This window comes from Carettochelys insculpta, chromosome 2 (genome assembly GCF_033958435.1).
Source record: "Carettochelys insculpta isolate YL-2023 chromosome 2, ASM3395843v1, whole genome shotgun sequence".
NCBI lineage: Eukaryota > Metazoa > Chordata > Testudines > Carettochelyidae > Carettochelys > Carettochelys insculpta.
The window spans coordinates 211,271,271-211,294,951 of record NC_134138.1 but is presented as its reverse complement, the minus strand read 5'-3'; the positions used below and the strand labels follow the sequence as shown (position 1 = coordinate 211,294,951).

At 38.4% G+C, this 23,681-nt stretch overlaps 1 protein-coding gene and 1 long non-coding RNA gene across 6 annotated transcripts in view; one reads left to right on the top strand and one right to left on the bottom strand.

Moving 5' to 3' along the window:
- Nucleotides 1-23,681, bottom strand: part of SATB1 (SATB homeobox 1) — a 107,558-nt gene that overhangs the window by 74,268 nt on the left and 9,609 nt on the right. The window contains exons 1-6 of one of the 4 annotated variants that reach the window (XM_074984492.1): nt 13,039-14,210; nt 10,440-10,527; nt 10,102-10,337; nt 6,068-6,244; nt 5,287-5,413; nt 4,411-4,534 (exon numbers count right to left, since the gene is read on the bottom strand). In XM_074984492.1, coding sequence (XP_074840593.1) covers nt 4,411-4,534; nt 5,287-5,413; nt 6,068-6,244; nt 10,102-10,312 — 639 coding nt within the window. In that variant the 5' untranslated portion in view covers nt 10,313-10,337; nt 10,440-10,527; nt 13,039-14,210. Of the gene's footprint in view, nt 1-4,410; nt 4,535-5,286; nt 5,414-6,067; nt 6,245-10,101; nt 10,338-10,439; nt 10,528-13,038; nt 14,211-23,681 lie in introns of those variants that run through there. The other 3 variants (XM_074984491.1, XM_074984494.1, XM_074984493.1) reach the window with 3 other exon arrangements.
- Nucleotides 14,276-17,865, top strand: LOC142007899 (uncharacterized). Of its 2 annotated transcripts, none has more exons than XR_012644027.1 (2): nt 14,276-14,650; nt 15,327-17,865. It is a non-coding gene; the product is annotated as an uncharacterized LOC142007899 (long non-coding RNA). The 2 variants fall into 2 exon arrangements; XR_012644028.1 differs by having other exon boundaries at nt 14,289-14,650; nt 15,385-17,865.

Below are 23,681 nucleotides of genomic sequence, written 5' to 3'. Positions count from 1 at the left end.
GCTGAATTATTGAAATATAGAAATGTAGTTCGAGGCAACTGACTATTTGGCAGCTCTCAGGTGAGGTAATTGGCATGCATGACAAACTTCCTTTGTCACATGGCCATTGCCACTATGGGCGGGTACATTTGTGCAGAAACACATTTTCAAGGTTATGTTCAAATATTAAACACATCTCTGTTGGGTGGGAAATTAAATAGTTATCCCCATGATGCAAAAGGGAAAATAAAAATAAGGGACATACCCACATGCAAAGAAAGAGTTCCACAACCAATTGAGAGAACTCAAGCGTTCCCGTTTCCCAGCCTTAGACTCAGACCACTAGCCTATGCTGCCACTAACATACAAGCTTGTACAAGGAAAAAAAGTAGGGGTTGATGTGTGGAAACAAAATTATGAAAGCCTGGTAAGTCAAACATGAAAAGTTTTTTGTGTTGTCTTAACACATTTTGCTAGTCTAGTTAGTCAAGGTAGGTCAGCTAACATCTTTTACTGAGCTTGCTTCTGTTGGGGAAACTAGCTTTGAAGTTTACACAGAGCTCTTGTTTAAGGTGTCACTCTCACCAACAAAAACTGGTCCAATGTGGGGTGGGGGGGGCAGGAAGTTACCTCCCTGATCCTGTTTCAGTAATATGCTGGGACCAATACAGCTACAACAACTCTTTACAGTCCAAGGTGGAGAAACTTAGTGGCCCTCAGGAGCTGCATACTACAATTTTCAGAAGTTCAAGAGTAGAAGCTAAGGGAGATGAGGCTTATGGCTCCAGACTTACTCCTGGGCTTCGTCTACACTACAAAAATAACTATGAAATTGCTCAACTTTGAAGCAAGCATCTACACACACCCTACTTTGAAGTAGCGCACTACTCCATTCCTGGAAATAAAGTAAGTCTTCCAAAGTTGGGCTCCCTTCGAAGTAGACAAAATGTGTGTAGACTCTCCGCTGGCTATTTCGAAGTAGTGCCTAACTTTGAAGTTAGTTCCTAGTGTAGCCACACCATTGCTGAAGCCCTGAGCCCCATCAGGTGCTCCCCGTAGGGTTGAAGCCCTGAAACCTTCCTCCCTACTAGGTAAAACTCCTACCTCATTGCAAGGCAGAGGTCCCAAGTGTTCCCCTTACCCTGTTCTGGAGAGGGCTTGTGAGGCACACTTTAATGGTGAAAGAGCTCCATGTGTCTCACAAGCCATAATCTGGCCACCCCAATATCATCTACAAGTAATGACCACTCACAAACAGGCAACAGAATACCAATACCCAATGGCTTGCAATTTACCATGTGAAATTGCTAGCTGTTATTTTAGCTTGCCTCCTCAAGGCCAGAACTGGAGAGTAACCTCTGAACTCTTAAGCGTTTAATTTATTAGCAATTTAAGTTCACACACCAGATCCTATCCTCCCACAGAACGTGATTTATGTCAATGAAAAATTCCTTACTATCAAGACCAGTATAGTAACAAACGTGGCCTCGGGGAAGAGGGGAAAAAAAGCCAGGAATAAGTCACAACATTTTTAAAGCAAGGCAGTTTCTGTAACCTTGGAAGCAATATGCATTCTACTCTTTTCAGCAAAATCACTGTTCCAATGGCATTTTGCTAGAGGAGATGCAAGAAGGTACAAAAAAACAAGAGAGCAACTCTTCATGCCTACACATCCTGAGATACCAGTTATAGCAAATGATCAAGCAAAAAATCAAGGTCAAAACAGAAAAGATAAGAAATGAGAGTAGAAAGAGTCAGGAGATAGAACCTAATAACTGAGGGCAAAACTGCACCACAGATACAGCTTGTATTTGCCAGCAGTCCATAACTATAAAAGCATTTTCTGCAATGTATAGTTGATTTGTTTTTGCAGCAAAGAACTGTTAGTATTCTGAATGAAGTTTATGCAAATACTCAAGATCAACAGACTAAAGTAAACAGCTTTTATTTAACATCACTCTTTGTAGTTCTCCATTCTCAAAAGCTACACTGGCAATGCTGCAGATGCCCTAAACCATCTTACATATTCTATGAAAAATGATTCCATACCTGTAACAAAAGATGTATTGGTAAGGACAGTTTGACAGACAAAGTTTGACTATTCTTGAATTATTTTTCAGTTTTTAATAAACTAAGTGATTTTCTTAATAAGTTATAGGTAGGCATCTAGATGGCGGTTTGCTTTGGTGCCACACCATACCTCCACTATGCAGGCATAAGCCATAAAGTGAGAAGTTGCCTTTCCATTGTTTACATTTAGCTGATCCCAGGGAAGAAGGGTGTCTAACCTTTTCTATGCATGCCTATTTATTATCTCCAGGCGACAAACATCACTTTCGAAGCACTCACAATTTCAATTTAAGAAACATGATGAATACCCAATGCTGTTCATGCACCAGTGTCTCCTACTTAAGAGAGAATTATATACAAACAGTGCTTTTTGTTAAAAAGGGAAGTCAGTACTCAGCTGGCTCCCCATCTTCCCTCCACCACCCGTCCTGTGGCTGGGGCTGCAAAAGTGCCAGTACTCAGTACCCGCAAGTACCAGCACCAAAAACCCCACCACCATTATACAATTACTTATATCAGGCTGAATGTTTAATAATTTCTACATATTTTAAAGGGGAGATGAGGTCATCAAACTTTTAGGTACCATGGGCCTGATTCCAAAGCTTACCCAGAGGAATGGAAAGATCACACTGAGGGCTGAGCCAAATTACAGCAGAGCTCATTTTTACAAGACTGAAGACTTTAAAAAACTCACAAATATATATTTTAGAATGGAATCCATTTCCTAAAACCAAAAAAAGCTGCTCATTTGCAATCTTTGCAATCCAAATGTTGTAATATTGGGCTACATCAAGAGGTAATGAAAGTAAAATCTGCTAAAAATTAAAGTGAGCAGGTCTCTCTTTCCCCCAGTGGAAAGAAATGCAAAGCGTAAACAAAAATAAGGAAAGTTAGGGCTTCACAATTCTGTTTAAATAATTCCATCTGTCATTGTTTAAGACTTATTTTAAGATTTGTTTTATATTACATTATCCCTTTAAATCAGTGTTACTCAGTGGACACTGAATTTTCGACAAGCATTTATAATTTTCTACCAAACTGTTAATAATATATCTTAAGATACAGTAATATGAAGGAAAATACACTTAAAAAGGAACGTGTCTCTCTCACTCACACACACACACACACACACACACACACACACAAGTTACAACCAAACATATGCCGAAATGTAAATTAAATATTCTCTCTCCAGTATCAAATTAAAAAATAAAGCTGGTGAAATAAAGTAGAACACATCCTAAATTATCTGCAGTCTCTATGAGCCAGCAGTGCAAGAGCTTGCATTCTTGTAAAAGTAGGTATGTAAAAAGACAGCTTTGCAAGCGTATTACTAAAATGGATTGCAACCAGTGAAGATAATTTTGATTATTTCCACTCTAAAAATTCCTACATCAGACCCACATAATTGAAGACAAACTAACCACAGGAAAAACAGTGATGGGAAAATGGTGTTTCCTAATATTCTGTACGCAGATAGCTCATTTAAATGTACGAAGAGCCCCGTTTCTGAAAGACTCCAATATTCTGGAGGAAAGGAAGTAAATACTTCCAAAAACAATGTGATCATGGGGTTGGCAGGAAGAAAGTCAATCTCTCTGATTTATACACAATTTCTGCCTGAAGTCTCACCTGCAGCCCAGGAAAATACATTTGAAAAATTGAAAGGGAGCAATAAATCCGTTGTTTCCACCTCAACATCACCAGACAGTACAATAAAGAAAAATAAATTCTCCTACAGGTCACCTTAAATCAATGACAAAAGAACAGTGCAAAGCAGCCTCAAGGTAAGCAGCAGTTCAGAGTTTAGTAACAGGTAAATTTAAGATTTCTTGTCAGATGTATTTTGATCATTTCTAACAAAGGACTGATTTTCCTTTGGTTGTTTGTAATACTACCACATAATCTAAGGGCTTTATTCTCCCCACCTCTCCCCACTCATACAGTGCAGCAAATAGACTGTCTAGTTTAATGAATTTGCATTTAAACTAGTGTAGGTTATGTAACAAGCATTCAAATTCAGTAAAGTGCCTCTTAATAACTTCAACACATGCTTGACAAAAGTAGTTACATCGAAGCAGTTCTAAAACTAGACAAAAGGCAGTAAAAAACTGTTTTGGTATGAGATGATTCTAATGCAGCAAAAAAGGCCTTTTGTATTTTTGACCATGGAAAAATACTAAAGGGCAATATTCAAAATGAATCAAGCACACTTAAAAAGATCATGAATTGGTCAAATGAAATTGTGTTTTTGGCAGATTAACTGTTTAAATACTACTTGCTACAGACTATAGAAATGTCAAATCTCATATCAGTGTTGCCTATAGTGCTTCATTATTTACTACATATCATGCTAAGTACCTGTGAAAGGGGACATTCCTTGGCCAATGAACTCTGGTTCATATCCTTCAGTAAGTCCTTCAGAGCATTTCTTACTGTTGTGTGAGACCACTGCTCAGGAGGCAAGTCTTCTAGTTTAGGGCAACTATTTGAGACACAGATTAGAAAAGGGATTATTACAAGATTGCATCCTGCTGCAGAACATTCCTTTAAGACAGACAGATTTCATTTTGTGCATCAAGCAGATGCATCTGGAGATTGCTCTCGGTCTCCTGATTGTTCCGATTAGTTAATTACTTTATACAACACATCTGCTGTATTGATGCATGAATTATACATCAGCTGCATGTGGCGACTATTTTTTCATGTTACTTCTACCTTCCTGCTCTGATGCGCCTGGTAAAACAATTTAAGGTGTAATGCTTTCCTCACAACTGATCATGAAAAGCATTAATATATTAACCATTTTTTCTTTTTTTTTTTTTGTTACTGTGAAATTTAAGAACATAAACAACAATAAGCATACGCAAGTCATTCTTTTACCAAATGCACACAGATGGCACTGTTCATGATATGCAAAAATATTTTTCTCTTAAGTAAACTTTATGTAAAATGCCTTCTTGAAACGCATCATTTAATTGACTAAAATGCAATATACTTTTAATGAGACATCCAGAGGAGAGAAAAAAAAAAAAAATCTATATATCAGAGCTATATGCATAAAAGTTTTCTAGAACATTATATTGTAACTTAACATTATAGCGACTAAGAAGAATACAGATAAGGCATAGAACTTTGTGTACACAGCACAGTGGGAATCAAATATAAATGATATTATTAACCCTAATTGATGGGCAAGTAATAGTTCATGTCCTAGGACTGGTATGTGTCACTCACCTGTGTAACTGGATTTTCAGTGTGACCACATGATACACATCTTGTAGCATGTCTGCTACTGTAGCATCAGGGGCATCTGTCACATAGGAGAGTGGAACTGGATTCCACTTCCCAACCTGGATCAGCCCTATGCCAGGCAGAGAAATTAAATAGATGTAACTTCCAAGACTTTGAACAATACCTGTGATTTTAAACAGTACCACCGTCTTTGATTCCACACCTCACTTATTTCAAGACAAGCACAAGTTCTCTCTCCATGTAATAAGGTAATGTAAATGTATTACCGAAAATTACCATCCAAATAAAACTAGCGTATAGACCCACTTTTCCTTAAGTCTGACAGTTCAATAAGACAGTCATTCAGACACATAGGATTTTAGAAATGGAAGATCTCAGTACTGAAAAATACTTCACAGTCCACAAAACCCATCAGTAACAGAATAAAAGAAATAGAGCTAGATATTTAGTCATAAACGCAAGTTGACTCTCAACAGTCCATCTGCTCAAATATGCTTTACACTTCCTTGTGGATCCTCAGTGGAGCAGATTATTAAGGTCAATAAGCATACTAATGATTCAGTTGAAATCATTTTTTAAAATTATCATCTACCTCAACATTCCATGAGCAAAACATATGTTAAACTAAATAAAAATACATTAAGCAAAAATTTGAGAGAGCATGTACAAAGGAGTAGAACATAATAATCACACTGAGTTCCTGAAAAGAAATTCTACATTCTTCTCCATAAAACAAACAGCACAATTTAACAATCATATTTACCTTTTGCTTGGGCAGCAGAGCTATGAGAATATCCAAGGGATAGCAATGCCATTTCAATCAGTTGGTTGAACAGCATGTCCTTCCTTACCAACACAAATTCTGCATGCTCCTCCTTACAGTCATACTCAATGGAATTTTCATAATGTTCCACTACACAAAAAACTGGAAGCATAGTTCCTGTTTTAAAAAGGTAAATATATATAGCATTAACTGGTGTTATTGTAAAGAAAAAAAATCTACACTGTTACTTGGGTAAAAGCCTTGCAAACTTGCAGAAGAACGTCTGGGGTATCCAGTATTTGGGGAAAATCATCTTTCTCCCTGCCACACCAAAAAGTGTTACCTCAAATAAATATTTCCATGAAAAAGTATGAATACAAATATATCTGATTTAATACTACTTATTTGCTACAGAATAGAGAATTACCTGCCTGCAGAAATAAACAATAAGTCTAACAGCAGAGAAAATAAGTTGGTTGTCTCTGTCCTGTCTGATTTGTTGTGAGTAGCATGCAGCATGAGAACCTAAATACATACTGCAGATGTCTTCAGAGTAAGCCATCTTAATAGCATCACCATAATTTTACTCATTAACATTAAAATTTTCCTAATTTTGCCAAAATATTCAGTTACATTTGATTTTAAAATTTCACCTTTGTCTTTTGTTAAACCTCCATGCTAAAAAATTGTACGAGGAAACAAAACAAAACAAAAACAAACAAAAAAAAAAAACTTACTGCTAACTGATGCTGCATTCATTTCTCTAGATGTAACCAGATCACAACTAAACTGCATTTCCAATACGTGTATCTTTAAGAAACAATAATAATCATTTTAATCCAGTTTTAAAATCTACCTGTAGTTAACATATTTCTGGCATACGTACTTTGCTACTATACACCATGTAGTCCTGGTCTTGCTATGCATAGGATTTGTATGTCCAAAGTCATTTTATTTTTAATTCTACAATTTATTTTTGTAGTATCAAACATTTCCTTCACATCTCATGCTTAATGCAGTGCAGTACACTAGACACCATTACCAGAAGATGAATACAGAGCCCAGCAACACTTCCTTCTGGGAAGCAGCATTCTTCTGGAAGTTAGAATTGCAGATTTCCTTAAAACTGTATTTTATACAAAATAGCAAGGTACTACAAAAAGACCTTGGAACTGCAGTCCCAATACCATTCTTAGTAAAAATCAAAAACAAAACCCCTATGGGCTTGAAATGTACAGAATCTGGCTCCTTAATTATAGGAAGCAAAAGGGTTAATAAACAGATGCACAAGAACTAGTTTATGGCAGATTGCCAGAGTGGTATCATTTTTAGTATAAATGATGACAAGGGTTACTTTAACAGGGCACCCAGGATCTCCAATTAGTCCTGCTATGTTAATGCTTCTGTGAGCACTGCCCTCTAGACTTACAGGGTACGTCTACACTGCAATTAAACATACACAGCTGGACCATGTCACTTGGCTTTCTAACTTGCAAAGGTGCAGAGGCGGTAATACAGTTGAAAAAAAACAATTTGTTGCTGATAATAGATATATGCTTTAAAAATCCTTTTGGTCATGTGTACTCCTGATTGTAACAAAAGATTAAAATAAAAATATACCTTTTAAAAACATATATATTATATATTTAAACTACATCTGCAATAAGCTGCTCACCAGAGAGTCAGTGTCTGGGAAACAAATCCCTTCAGGCTCATTTGGAAAAGCTCACAAACTCAGTCCGGTTTGCCCAATAGGCTCAGCATGAAAGACAAAACTAAATACTCGCCAATATTTGCTGGGGGCGGAGGGGAGAGAAGATACAACATGGGGCTAGGCGGGGGGAGGGGGGAGAAGGGGCAGCTCCATTTTTGTTTTTAAATCACAGAATAAGACAAGTCAGGAAGACCAGATCAAAAACAGCACAAGTAAACTGGCAATTTCTTCATTGGTTTTAATTGAGCTTTGGAGAGATTTCCAAAAACAAATCAAAAAAACCCACGCAACCTTCACTTGGGAGTATGCTGAAGCAGACTAACACGGCTGCTCCTGAGACTTGTCTTTTCTATTTCTCACCGTTCACGTTTTGACCTGTCACTACCTGACAAAGTTTCACTGTGAAATATCTGAAGGCAAAATTTACATCAAGCTTTATTTCCATGTATAGTACATAACTCAAATACAAAAGGCAGGGACTGAAAGACTGCATTTGGTTTCTCCATTTCCCTACCTCTGGTAAGCTACAAATACACTATCACAATAAACACAGATGCACTGATATTTTCATTTCATGTACAAATGTTGTCCCATAAGTTGCAGCACTCCTAAAAACATACTACTTTACACAGTAGGACCTCTTGACCAGATTTTGATGAAACTTAGATATAAAAAGTATATTCTGATGGTGTGAGACAGGTATCATCCGATTACAAATCAAGCTCCTAAACCTAGCAACTGTCACTAGTGCCCTCCCACTTGCAGAAGAGCACAATCTTAGCGGGCTTCTCACTCTGGCTAGTATTTGGCAAGACATTCAAGTGCAGCAACTGTATAACCTTCTAGTGTTAAAGGGGAGAGCACTGGTCAGGGCTCAGTGCTAAAAATACAACATGATTTAAACCCAAAAGCAGTGTTAGAGCTTTTGCTGAAGGTTTATGAGTCTGTGTAAACAGCACGTCTGCCATAAGGAGTAGTGAAGTCTGTAGAATCCTTGTCTAAAACTGTCCTGGCATTAAAGTTTGCTGTGCAAATATCACATAATACCAGAGACAGCTGAAATCTCCTATTTGGGAATTTATGGAACTTATATGTTTGCAGGCGTCAGAAAGTCTTTTTTATATAGCCCCAGTGCTTCACAGTACAATATTAATGCACTCTGTTTGGAAAGCCATAATAAATTATATTTTTAATGCTCTTACCCTGGCTTTCTTAAGATGCATACATTCTTGGCAAACAATCAATAAATAGGGTAATCATGAGCAGAGGCCAAAGAATTTGCTGAAGTGCTGTTTTTCCATTTTCAATAGATAAAGATCTAACAATACGGACTGCTGTGTCTGTTCATTTCAGGATCAATATATTCTTTGTTTTCACCAAACAGAGGAAAATAAATGATTGTATGATAAATGTTATGCATCAGACACAATGAAATTCCACTGCCTTCTAACTTTATGTGTTTAATGGTCTTGGCTGCATTTTACACTTTGCTTAGCAAAGGCAAGAAAAATCTGAATTAGAAACATAGCAATTATACTTAGAAAAAGTAAAGGTAATTTTAAAACACATATAGCATGTTTTGATTTAAATTAGCCAGTTTGCAGCATAACGTCAAAAGGCAATTTGATATAAAAGATTAATGTATTATGGAGAATTCTGAAGTACTTTAATATCAACAAAAGACACACACACGCCAATGATTCTAAATGTGCTTTTTCCTTGTGAGAATGTCTAATTACAGCAAACCAACCACTGAAAAATATGACACCCAAGGTGTTCATTGTTCAATAATGAATTGTACTTAAGAAAATAAACTGTAAAGACTGACATCATAAACGACTTTTCCAGTGCGATACCTAAAGATTTAAATTCTCTTCTTTAAACAACTTGCAGCTGTTAATGAAATACAAGTTGACCTTTCCAAGCTTGGACTATCACTAACAGCAAAGGCAAGAATTAGGTTTTGGGCATGCTGTATCTTTTTAATATATTTCAGAGCTGATTAATGAAACAAACTCACTAAATATTAGCTGTCTTTCAGTGGAAGAATTTGGTATCATGAGGACAACTAAACATAAGTCAGTCTTTACCTTTAAAAAAAAAAAAAAAAAAAAAAAAAAAGACTCCACCCTGGGAAGCAAGATGCTCCACCCAACCATGAAGCTTACAATGCGATTTACATCAGAATTGGGAATAAAATATTTTTAGCATGGTGATTCAGCACTGAAATATAAATAAAATATGTGAAAATTATGTTTCCACACTTAAGTGGCAATGAATAGAATTACTATTTCTGATGCAGAATTATCAAAAGTATTACCTTTTCTAATATTTGTTTTCATCAGGTGTCCAGAGTGTTTTAAAGGCACTCCTTGCATTTTAGTTCCTGTACTTCCAAGTCTTCCTCTTCCTAATGGGCTCCCATTCTGTTCCAAACGCGCAATTTTGGCTGGTGGACCCTTCGGATCGCTTACATTGTTAGACATTTCTGAATGTTCTTTCCCCTGAGTTGCCTCGTTCAAATGATCCATACTCAGTCCCGCCTCTAAAGATCACCTGCCATGAGTTAAAAAATATATATATATGTTGTACACGTGCACGTATGTGTATGTTGACAGTTAATACATTCACAGTGATACATACGTATTGTAAGCTTACCAGTAAGTAGTAAATGAATATTTTAAAATAAGACATAGGATGACTTCAAAAAGTATCGAATTTGTCCTCAGAAACCGTATCCATTCTCCTAAGATTGGATGATCTTGTGAAAAAGTGTTCAATGCTACCTACAGAACACTAACACAACTGTGTAACCTAGTAGTAATTTAATTCTTAAGACAGAATTAAATAGGTGAAGGTGGTTACCAAGTTAGTACGCCAATCTATCCACTGCTACGCATCTCACAAGTTTGGTTTTAGACTATGGATCCTTTTATTTATTTAAAAAAAAAAAACATGCAAATACTTTCTCTGTTAGCAAATAAATGCAAATACGACACTGAAGAGAGGACTGAAACTTCAGATAACCATAAAACAGATATATTGGCAACACAAAATATTTTACATTTACATCTTTTCCCTAGAAATACAAACAACCTCAATTGTCATGTAATCATGTGGGGTTTTGTTTGTTTTTTGCATTTTTCCCAAGCTGTTTTATATTATGAATAATCAACTTTTAAAAATTTCAAATATGCAGATATAATTTTAAGATATCAAGTTTTACATGTTAAGTCAAATATGGAATCTTTTAAAAAAGTTTCTTTAAAAAAACCTGAAAAACGTGGAAGCATCTCTCAAATATCACCAGTGTCTTATGCTCAAAGACCACAGTTCTTGTGGAACTTCAGAAACCCTCCAACACAGAAAACCCCATGCCTATACAAAAGTATGCATGGATATAGGTATCCAAAGTAAAAGAAAAAAATTGAAGTAATTTCAGCAATATATAATGAAGAAAATGGATATTTTAGCATGTTTCTATTCCCCCTCTAAAAAAAGCATAAAGCATATTCCAGCTGTATTACTGGCTCTCAAAATCCCTAGTCTAAGATACAGGGTAAGTTTTAGTGACTTTAGTCAGTCAAATGCATAGAAACACACACCAGAATTATTTCTTCAGCTATAAAACAATCCATTACTGAAAACGGATAAGCATCTGCTACTTTTATTAAGACTGTAGTTCTGTTAGGGTCTTCCACCTTTTTCTGTCTGAGAATGGTATAGTCACAATGTCAGTTACACTATGTACATACAAAGAACAGGTGAGTGACTATACATTCATTTTATGAACTAGTATTTACATTACTGAATACAAAACAGTTAATACGAGGGGAGTCATATTTAGAAAGACTTGCATGAATCTGATAATTGCTACTTTCTTTCAGTTGCCTAGTAATTCAATGCATTTTACACATTTTTCATTGCAAAGCTATTTAGTTTTAGATTTCTTGGGAGACCCTGTATATTCCAATGATAATTCTGTAAACAATTCTATCTTGTTTGGCCACAAGCTGCTTTGTCCTACACAGTCCCCACAAACCAGCCAGCCAACCAAGCATCCGAAAAAAGCTGTTAAACTGGATATTTACTACCAGCCTTAAGAATGCTGACTGAACAACTGTAAAGTTTAGAAAATAAGGGTTATTCATTCTTAGGCTGTAGGATGACATGATGAAAACTAAAGGTTTACCACTGAATGAGGTCCCATCTGTTTCTGGTTATGAGTCTCATTAAACAATAAATGTGCTTATTTTATCCACTTTTTAATCCAGATTACTCTATCATTATATTAGGTACCATCAAACCAAAAAGTGCAGACTCAAATCATTGACATCTACCAATGTCTCCTCACAATGTTGCTTTACAATAAGGCTGCTACTCTGAAACTAATCTTTCCTTGACAATAAGAGGATTCACTTAAAGCCTTACAGAAGAAAATTCTCATCACTTCTGGCAATTTAAAAAGTACACTACAGTGCCAAGGTTCTGACTATAAAAAGTATCCAGTCAACATGAGTAGAGTACTACTACATCATATACAGTAAATTAAAATGATAGATCATAATTTAGTTAGTGTATTGACTGCTACCAAAACATTAAACAGGTCACTCTAATTTGGCCTCACAATACTCACCCATAGGCATCATTTAACCACTTAGTCATCTTGTAAAAAGTTTTACATTACAAAGCAAAATTACATGCACATAAGATACCTAATTTAAACTCTACGCCCAAGGCTAAAGTTCAAGGAAACCTCAGTTTGCAATAGTGATGAGCAACAATCAGCTCTGCCTGCCCAGAATGACAGAACTATGGAGTAACTATTATCTTTACAGAGGGCTGACAGTTTTTATTCAGGTTTCACATTTAGACTCTTTGCACTAGTATTGAGCGTCCATTCCAGACGTTATAAAAGATCACAAGCTCAATACACTATTAAAAAAATAGTCACATGTGGACACCGACTACTTTATGAATGAATTCATTGTTAATATTTCCTATTACTGAAATAAGGGGAGTCAGTATTATTTAACTCATGAAATAGCCCACTCCCCTTCTTATCAGCCCTCCTCTTCCCTCTCTCCCATAACCACATTTAAAACAATCTCCGCTCTTTTCCATTCCATATGATTGCCACAATCCAGGCCAAGCTTTCACTGTGACCTTTTAAAGAGACAAAGAAGCAAAGTACTATCTAGAAACAGAAACACTGCAGTTTTCTGAGTGAAATTAGCAAAACCGACCCGAAACTCACCACTTCAAAACTTGACAGCATATAAATAACAAAAACAAAGGAGGTTTCCTTTGCAGCCCAGGCTCTTGAAAAGGAAGTTCCAGACTGATGTTGTCTAGGTCCTTTAAAAAAAAATATACACACACACCCCAAAAGAAAAGGGAAAAAAATGCCACCACTAACCCTGAAGGGTACTTGCACTAAAATTCTGTTATTCCCCCTGCCTTTTGTTGTTATTTTTTCTCTATGCAGGGGAGGGACAAAAATAAATGCCAAGAAATAGAGTAGCCATGAGCAAAATGGTAACAGGCAAAAATATTAAATATCTTTTTAAGAAAGCACAAGCTTTGGAAAGGGAAGAAGGCAGTGGAAATCAAAACTGAACGGGTAAATGTAACGCTCTAATGAAATAAAAAAAATAAAGTAGTCGATTTAAATGGAGAGGGGGTGAACTGAGTCTAGCGATCCTTTCAAAAATATCAATGTGAACAAGAACAAATGGGGGGGGGAAGAGGAGGAGGCAGCTTTTCTATCCAGGATGAAGAGCAGAAAGTCTACTTCTAGGATGTCACTTACACTGTGATTCTCCAACAAGCCTACGGAAGACCAGCGCGCACACAAAAATCAATCTGCTCCTCTCCCCCCAAAACCACTAAAAGCCCCCAAACTTTCTGCGTGAATGTGAGGTGGCGGCGTGGGGAGAGGGGAGTGTAGAGCCCAGCAGCAAGAAAAGGCACCCAAAGACCACTTTTAATTTCGCCTTCCCGGTCCGTCAAAAGAAAACGCGCAACAAAATCGAGAGAGAGGACCTGTCTCTCCCCATTTCCCCGGGGCTACCGTGAGAAAGAGAAAGCGGAGGAAGGAAACGCGCACACCAGACAGCACTACCCGAAAAGTAAAGCGATTTCACTCCCATCCAGCCCACCAAAGGGGGGGGGGGGGGGCCGGGAGAGCAGCTAACAATAAAAATGTCAGAAGTGTGTAAAACCCCCCAGACAACTCCGAGGAGAGTTGCTGCAAACAGCAAAGGAAAAAACAAAGGTGGCAAAGAACAACAAGCATCAACCCCAAAATCCTGGCTTGGAGGCGCGCTCGCCCCGGCTGGCTGGCTGGCTATTTATTTAGGCCGGTTTGGTGGCTGTGGCTGGATGTTACGTGTGTGTGTCCCCGGCCGGAGCTGCTGCGCTTTGCTCCCTCTCCCTCCCGCCCCCCCGTGTCTGTCCCCATTAAATTATTAGTTGACTCATCACTCCTCCTCCTCCTCCTGCTGCTGCCGCCGCCGTCCCCTGCTCAGAGCCTCCTCTCCGCTCGCGCTTGCTGCCGCTGCCGCCGCCGCCGCGGCTTCTTCTTCCTCCTCCTCATTTTAATACAAGCAACGCCGGCGCGGCCAGCCGGCTGTTTGCAGCCCGACACTCGCAGGAGGGACGCGACCGCCCCGCTGCTGCCCGGCCGGAGCCCTTCCCCGGCGGCCCCGGCTCATCTGACGCGTCCTGGGAGAGAGAGAGAGAGAGAGTGGCGGCGGCGGCGGCGGCGGCGGCGTGGTGCGGAGGGGGGTGGCGGCGAGCAGGGGTGGAAATGGGAACCGGAGTGAGCCGCGGGCTGGAGGGGGGTTGGAAACCAGAGACCCGAAGAGGTGAGTGGGGGGGGGGGAGCGCGCCGGGGGGGGGGCGTGGGGGAGGGAAAGGGGTGCGATTTCCGGCCCCGGGCGCGCAGGAATTTGTAATCAGCTTGATTAGGGTGAGGCGGCTCTGCATTGATTACACACAATAGCCAGAATAAGAGGGGGCCGCGCGGCGCAGGGCGGGCGCGCCTGCCAGCCACCTTCGTTACGCAGCGGGGAGGACGAGGCGCGGGGAGCCCGGGCGGATTGCGGGGGGGGGAATGCAGAGAAAGTGGGGGCGGGGAGGGCTGAACAATATCCAGGGAACCTGCCAAGACGTACGTCATAATCCACACCCCTCCCCCTCCGCTGTCCTGGTGCCAAGAAGCCAACCCCGGCGGGGGCCGGGACCCCAGAAGCGGGACTGGTGTCTTTATTGCAGGTGACGCTGCTCCACCCAGGCCAGGGAGCGCCGGGGCTGGGGCGAGGAGAGCGAGTGGCGGTAAAGAGGCAGGGTGGAGCGCTACAGCCTGGAAAGCAGGTGCATGCAAGGAGCATATGGCAGACAGATTACAAAGCAGGACGGACAATACAGAGTCCAGCGTGGGTGAAGCACTGCAGGGGAAAAAATAGTTCCTCGCTCGGAAAGAGCTTTTTGGCCAGACAGATTGTGCATAATACAAGTTGCTATATCCTTATCTGCACGCAGGTTACTGAAGTGGAAAGCTCTGTCTCCGACTTACAGTATTTGCTTCACTTTACTCCAGATCTACCCAGCCTCTGGCAAATGAACAAGAAATATGCTCCTCCCCGAAGTAGGTGCAGTTGGAAGCACACCACAGAAGAAAGAGAGCCCACCTAACCAAGAACCTAACACTTCCAAGGGAAAGGAAGATTCTCTTTTATACTAGGCCAGATAAAAGTGTGCCTTGTCCACCATTCAAGAGACCACAGTACAGAGGGAGGAGGTGGGACTCACTGAAGTACCTATTCAAGTTGTGCATGGAACCCTATTCACTTGTATGATAATCTACTGTAGCAAAGATGATGATGTTGGACATGTAAGAAAATAAGAACCAAAACAACCCTGCATTTATATATCAAATTACAATACATTGAAAAGGAGTTTATTCTTGTTCAAAATACATCTATAGCTATTTTCAGTCTACAAAATAAAGTCCAAAGCTATCCATCAAAACGCAAATATAACAAACTACTAAAAGTAGTACAATATTCACAAAAATAAATTGGGACTGTAAAGATAGACATTGCCCCATGATGCACTGGGGGAAGAACAAACCAGAGAGACTTGAAAGCAACAAGTTTGCACAAGCTATGAGGGAACACAAAAATTAAACTCATTTATTGATAAAATGCACAAGTTTAGACATACTGTATGTGAAAGGAAAGCTATATAAGAAGCAGGGCAAAAGTATAATATAAATAATACTCAGATGTGAAAGTGGAATACTTGTGAAACAAAGTTGTACACAGTGTATGAGCTGCAGAAGGTTAACATCATTACTGAGCATGCATGCTAGAAAAGATAAGGAAACTAAGGATCATGCTGCACAAAGAAAAAAAATGTAGATGACATGATCAAGGGATAGTTGTAGGTTTATTGAGAAACAGTTTTTTTTTTTTAAGCAGATTGAACTACTACATGAAATTCGAACTAAGATGGAATCTTTACCCAATACATTCTAACACTTGAAAAATGTAAATTTAAGTAGTTGAGCCTAAACTTTTTGGAAATGGAAGAGAACATCTATACTGGGTCAGTTCTTGCCTTTTCAGAATAGCTGACCACTGGTGTACAGTAGCCAGAGAAAGATGCTGAAAAATGGAAGACACTTCAAATGACAGCGCCTGTATCTGTTGCTTTAATAGGATCAAGAGTATGGATAGTGTAAAACTGAGTAAAAAAGACAGCAGTAATTTAACAAATAGCTATTAACAAATCCTTGTGTAAGGCCAATGCACCTGGGTTGTTGGCAGGAGGGAATGAACCTACAACCTTAGAGGGTAAAGCTCCATGCTCTACCACAGGAGCTAAAGGCCAGCTGGCTCTCCACCAAGGCTGTAGAGTGGAGACTTCACTGTCCCTTGTCAGTAGCCTCAGCGGTCAAACTTGGAATAAGGATTATGACTATAACACCTTGTAAATTGATCACCAGATAAGATTAAAACAAAAAAGACAAAATTAAACTGTTTTTAAAAATACATTAGTCTCAGTATTACAATGTGCATGAATATGTCAAAAAATGTAAAACACACGTTAGAACAGAAAATTATTTAAAAGCAGCAAAGGTACATTTAAAGTATAGAGATAAAATCTGAGATTTGAATATAGAGGCCTAAATGATATTGTTATGGATCCTAAACAAACATTGACAAATATTCTCTTAATTATATAATCATGAATATGCATCGTGGGCTTGAGACAAATGTTTATGAAAAATAACTGCTGTGAAACTGCATGTATGTACCTATATTCTATACATACCATATCACATTAACAAACAATTACTGTTTATCACCTAGCCCTCTTAACACACTCATTACAGGCTCTGGATATTGACTACAGGTGGAATCTCTCTAGTCTGGCACCCTTGGAACCTGACCAGTGCCGAATGAAAGAATTTGCTGGACCACAGGAGGTAGGCAGCATAACCAACAATTCTACTGCTTAATGGGCTCTTAGAAGGACATGTAAGGGTAAATTACAGCTGAACAACAGCCAGGCACATTGAGAGCCAGGACTGGTGGGTATAAACACACTTTATGGGACCACAGGAAACTTGACCACACCCATGATAAGTGGTCATCTGACTAACTAAAATCGTGCCAGATTATAGATGTTGCTGGATGAGAGTGTGTCAGACTAGAGAGGTTCAACCTGAAGTGAAATACTTTGCTTACAATGGAAACCAAAACTTGAGCTATTTCTGTATTTGTATATATGAATAATTAAGCTCTTATAAACATTAGCAAACATGAATTATTATTTCACTGGATTATGATGCTGAGAAAAGATTTTGGTAGTGGAAGGCAAAAACAGCTAACACTTTGTAACAATGTGTAATTGTAGAAAGACCGTTATGCAATGCATGCTTAAGTATATCAACTTTTTAATATTATAAATGTTCCACAAGAAAAAATGGGTCTGTTCTGGTCTGGCTATGGTCTGAAGAAGTGGGTCTGTCCCACGAAAGCTCACCTAATAAACCATTTTGCTAGTCTTTAAAGTGCTACTTGACTGCTTTTTGTTAAGAAAAAATATATTTCTTGTATATGGGCACAAAGAGTTTATATCCAGTTTTTGAATTCTGTGATGAGGTGACTCGCTAGTCAGCCAGCGCCTCGGTCAACACGTGGGTTACAAAATGAATGCCTTTAGGGTGGAGTACTGCCATAGTGTTTTCTAAGGACTCTATTCTGATCTTCCCATGTTCAAAGTAAGTTGGTATACATCCAGACACTGTAAGTTAAAATTTTGAAGTTGGCAGGATGCTCCATGTATAAAGGAAACAGGACATCACCTGGAAGCAGCACAAAGTGAACACTAAAGACTGCTCATTTAGTTTCACCAGATTTTTGTGCAAATCTGGTTGTGGTTATACTTTCTGTGCAGGCACTTCTGATAACTGAGGGTACTCGTGTGTCTCAAGTGATGACCTGTGTTGGAAGTGGTGCAGAGAGGCTCTGCTGCAGCAGTCATCTGTAGGGAAATTCTGGCTGTTTCCTGGAGTGTTATATCAGAATGTCAGCTCCTTTTCTCTGTTTCAAGAGGGGAACTGTGCACTCTTCCATGCCTGGCCAGTTTTGCTGCTTAGTGTGAGAAGAAAGCAAGGATACTGAGTCACCTTGGTTTTCAGAAAGCATCCATGGGCCTAGAATGGAGCAGTGGCTCACCTCTTGCAGGTGTTTGTACATAATGCTGCTCGGAAGTAAAGGGAGCAGGGGATGGGAAAGTCCTTGCATTTCCCTTCACGCTATCCATTGTGCTCCTGTGTAGTAGTGGGCATAAGTCAAGTCAGTGGTATTTAATGCATATCTACGATGATGCCTATTTTATACCTTCATTTAACATGTGTCCAAGTCTGGTGGTTTAATGCAGTATTGACTTTCTAGTTATTGCACAACTGGATGTAACCCTGGAATTTCAATTTAGAAATGAATAATCGCCTGAAACTACAGTCCAAAAGAGCTTAGTTAACCTGACTGCCACAAGCTCAAATTACATATCGTGTGTGGCCAATATATACTGCAAGAATTTGGAGCTAGCGCTGCAGCATTTGGTAACATCTCCCTCAATGAAGTGACCAGTGTATGCTAAGCACGTATTTTTGATCAAAATCTGCCCCAACCTGGGTAGCTTGACTATCAAAAAATAAGGATGCTATGGATTTGTTTTACTGAGAAGCAGATCACAAAATGCTGCTGTCCCTTCTCATTTTCATCAGTGTTCTTTCACGTGATATTCTGAAACACTGTAAGTGAAATATTCATTTTATACAATAGTAAACTGTATCCAACTCTAGTTGTTTATTAATTGAAGTAAAGTATCCATACTATATCTGTCCAAGGTGAAAATGCACTCCTTAGTTTATGAACTCAGAATCCCCTAGAAAATATCAGGTATCTACACAATGTCCCATAGAGCTGTATTTTACATTTGGACGTCTCAGCTTACAAATGTATAAAAATCACATACAGGCAGACATCTACCTATTGACTACATATATAATGAGGTTCGTTTTTATTCCTGAAAATGTGTTCTGCAATATATTTCAATTAAGAAATATTCTTTTAAAAAAAATGGATAAGAATATACAAATACAGTCTAGGGCTAAATTAAGCCACTTTTAGTCACACCGCAACATGCCTTTTCAAATATGCATTAGACAGGCATGTTTTTGTTTTGACTGATAATTGTATGATTGAGGAAATATGCTTTAGCTGATGTGACCTGGCTGGTAATTTAGGTTTGCATCTAGCTGCCACAAGTCACACCAAGACAAATCACTGGGAGAAAAATTATGGTATAAATACAACCAACATATTATGTATTTGTTATATTAAGAGAGGAGATCGAATGGCTAAGGAGACTGATAATAATATGGAGTCTCTCGCCATTAGATTGCCAATGCAAATCCAAGTTGCGATGCAAATGGACAAGTGTCCACAGCACAAAAGAAATCACAACAATTTTTAATAATTGGCACTTATTGGCAGTTTCAGCAGCGAAATCTTGGACTGAATGGCTATGGAAACTAAACATATTAGAAATGGTCCTGCTAAGAAAGGAGGCCTCTTGTTGGAGCAGTGTGGGATAGCTTACTTTGCTGCTGCTTAATCTGTATACCCATTGCGGAGACAAATAAGGATGTCAGTGTAACTACTTCACATGCATAAATGAGAGAATATTTTATGGCATTACGTTTGCAAAAAGTGGGACATATTTTAAAAGAGGGAGCCACACAAGATCTCCTCTTTCATTCATGATTGTACACACCAGCATCTCACCAATTCATACTCGTAGCTTCCCTATGGTAACTACAGTAATTGCTTAAATGGAAATTTGTAATGAGAGATTTTTTAAAATATTCTTTTAATGCAATTAAGTAGCTGGAAGCAAAGAGGAAAGTCAACATCATATGATCTGCAAGGTCTCCTAACTTGCAAGCAAATGTTTCACAGATCACTGGTAGCCCTCAGATCACAGTTTTAAAGGCTCTGCTCTAAAGTAGTTTTTCCAGAATACAACTGTGTGAAAGATACTTAATTTTGAGGGGAGCACTATGTTAAAAGTCTGATTTTATTCCAGACACTAGATAATTAGTAGGCAAGAGATGGGAAGGAGGGCTGGAATCACAAACAATTATGTCAAAAGACTTGGCTAATAAGCAGTGTTATTTTAGGGACATGTTCAAGCGGCACCTGTATTCATCTTTGGAGATTGTTGGGATGCTGAAAACACTACAGGGAATATTATACAAGAGCTTAATATCACAGATGTAAGCAACCAAAAATACTCAGGTCTTCTTATTACCAGAGTTAAATTGTTATTTTCAAACTATTTTGCAACACAGTTGAGTGTTGTTTATTTCAGACAAACTACTGAATTTCTTTCTTGATCTTAAGTAAATATTGAGCTAATAAAGAAAGAGGCTTCCAAGCAACACAGAAGTTTAATCCAACACTTTTGAGTATGAATGAGATTTTCACACAGTGCAAGCAAAGCTGCATTTTACAATGCTAAACAGTCCCTGCCATTGCAGTTATTGCCACACAAGGACCATTCAAATACTATTAGCAAGAGTTTTGATGCTTGCTCTGACGAGTGCCAACCACAGAAATTTGTTATGCAGTAGCCTGCTTCATCAGCAGGACAAAGCAATCACTCTTTTTTTCAGATCTTATAGTACTAATAACTCACTTCCTCAAAAAAAAAAAAAAAAGATAATTCTTGTAGGCTGGAAACAGGGAAGAGTTTAGATCTAAAAAAAGGGTTAGAACTGATTGATGAATTGAACTATATCAAACTTTCAGTATGAAACCCAAAACCACATGCAATGTCCTGATTTCAAGTTTCATTAACTCAGAACTCTGACCAAATTCTGCCACACTTTTTCTACCATTCAAAAATGCAAGTGAAAGAGTGCACCTAATTTGACCAAATGTGGACAGGCGTCAGTTTTGAGAACCATTCAGAATTATGTGGTTTTAGAGCAGACAATATGAAACTTGGTGTTTTGCATTGAATTTGGAGTTTGTTCCAATCCAGACCTCCGAAGATCCCAAAAACACAAAAGTTGAAGAAAAAAGTTCACACAAAATGAAATAGGTTTGCAGAGCTCTGTAGGCAAACAAGGATCGCACACCATTCCCTAGCAATCGGGAGGTGCTAAAATAAAGTGTGTTCTAGCGTATCCAGTGCCACTATACTACTTGTCATTTCTAGAAGCACACAGGAACATAATACAAAAGCAATCAAGGAACTTAACACTAAAGCAAACAACTTCAGAATGTTACTTTAGGTCCCTGTAAACTTCCAAAACACATTGGAATCCTTGACTTAGCTGAATAAAAACCAGAAAGAATAACTATAGTAAGGGACCTAAATCAATAATCAAAGAAAAAAGGTATCACAATATTTTTCATGTATTTTCCTCACCATCACAATGCTTCCTAGTAAAATTGACATTGTGCCTTTTTGAACAATTAATTCCGGTAATGAATACATGACTGAAATAGAAACTTACCTGAGTATTTAGAGATAGGATCACACCAAATATGGGTAATTGTTAGGGTCCTTGCTTATAAGTTAAGCAACAGATGTGACAGTCTGTGTATACTAAGGAGGGGTCAGCAACCTTTCCAAGGCAGAATGCCAAAATTTGACCTTTTGACCTCTATGTATGGTCCAAGTGCCAATGATACTTTTTGAAGTCACTAGCAGTCCCACTTTCAACAACTTCATTAATAAATAAAGATACAGAGCGTCACCCTTTAGGTAGTAGTTGGTAGAATTATCTGGTCTTTTGTTAATCCACAGGCAGCATGGCTTTGAGCAAGCTCCTGGCTCCATGGGGGAGGGGGGCAGGGCTGAGCTCCCACCTCACATGCCAATGAAAATCAGCTCACGTACCACTTCTGGCACCCCTGCTTGGGGTTGCTGACTGCTCCACTACGGCCTAAGCATAAGAGAAGAAATGAATAAAACAAACCCTCCCTCAAGTGTAGTCTAATACAATATTTTGAGGGAAATTAGTTTATATTTAGTTGATTATCTTTACAGGTCTCTCTGAAGAAATACGAAAACTGCTGTATACTCATGAACTTTCACCAGGTATCAGTTGTTATAAATTCATATTTTATTACTTATTTTCCATGGTGTCTATGTTCAGTTCTTTCTATAGTACACAGTAATATATACTTTCTGTTCAGTTATTTTTTAAAATCTCCCTTAATGATTTTTTCCATTTATAGGGCTAGATAGCCCCTTCGTGCAAAATTTTGTAATGTTACTCAAAAATACAGAGGGTATTTTCTGTACTATCTTCCAGTTAATTATAATTTTGTAAGTGCCGTGTATAGAGGTGGAATTTCATTGTGCTATTCCTAAGGAATTTGCAGTTTCATGTGTGAGTAGAACCAGGTAAGGAAAAATACTCCAATCTTTATGTCCAAAGGAAAAACTAAGTTACTACGGTCACAGAGAAACACTTTCAGTACCAAGTCACCCTTGTATTGCATAGCTATTCATTATGAAATTTGGGGCGAATATAACTTGTGTCACACAGGTGTAGACTATGGAACATTTGTTTCTTAAATACAGAGCACCTTCATATACAAGCATACACCAATCTACTACTATCAGCAAATTGCACTTTTAAAATAATCCCATTACTCAACACCAAAATGTAAGTCTCCTTTTATATCATTTGCTGTAAAAATAACTTCTAGGGGAAAAGCACACATTATGTAGCCATTCTTTCAATTGTTAGCAGTTTGTTGCTATTGTCAGAATACAGCAAAGTGTTAGTCTTTTCTGTTTTATTTAGATATGTGTAAATCCTTCCATGCACAAAAGGGATGCTTCCTCCAGTTCATAATGGACTTTTGAAAATAAGGGTTAAAACAATTTGCTGTACTATCAAATGACAAAGAAATTTAATTAACATGTGTAGAGTGCAATATGCCTATTATAAAACAATATGAACATTTTGTACACCTATATATAGATACACAAACATGGCCAGATCATTGTCCTGTTGCACCTATGCCACCTTACTGAAGGCTGGGGGTATAGCTCAAGACAGAATTGGGCTCATTCAATTTAATGTATTATGCTGACACACAATTTTAAGATTAAATGACATGGTTTAATTTATACCTAGTTAAAATGCCAGTTTCATGAGAGGGTAATTTAACCTGAGAGTCAGTGCAGAAACCCCTGCAGTCAAACAAATTAAGAACAATAAGTTAAACTCATTTTTCCTGGTTTTATGCTAAGAAAAAAAAAAACGTAAAAAGATGCATGAAAAGCAGTATGCTA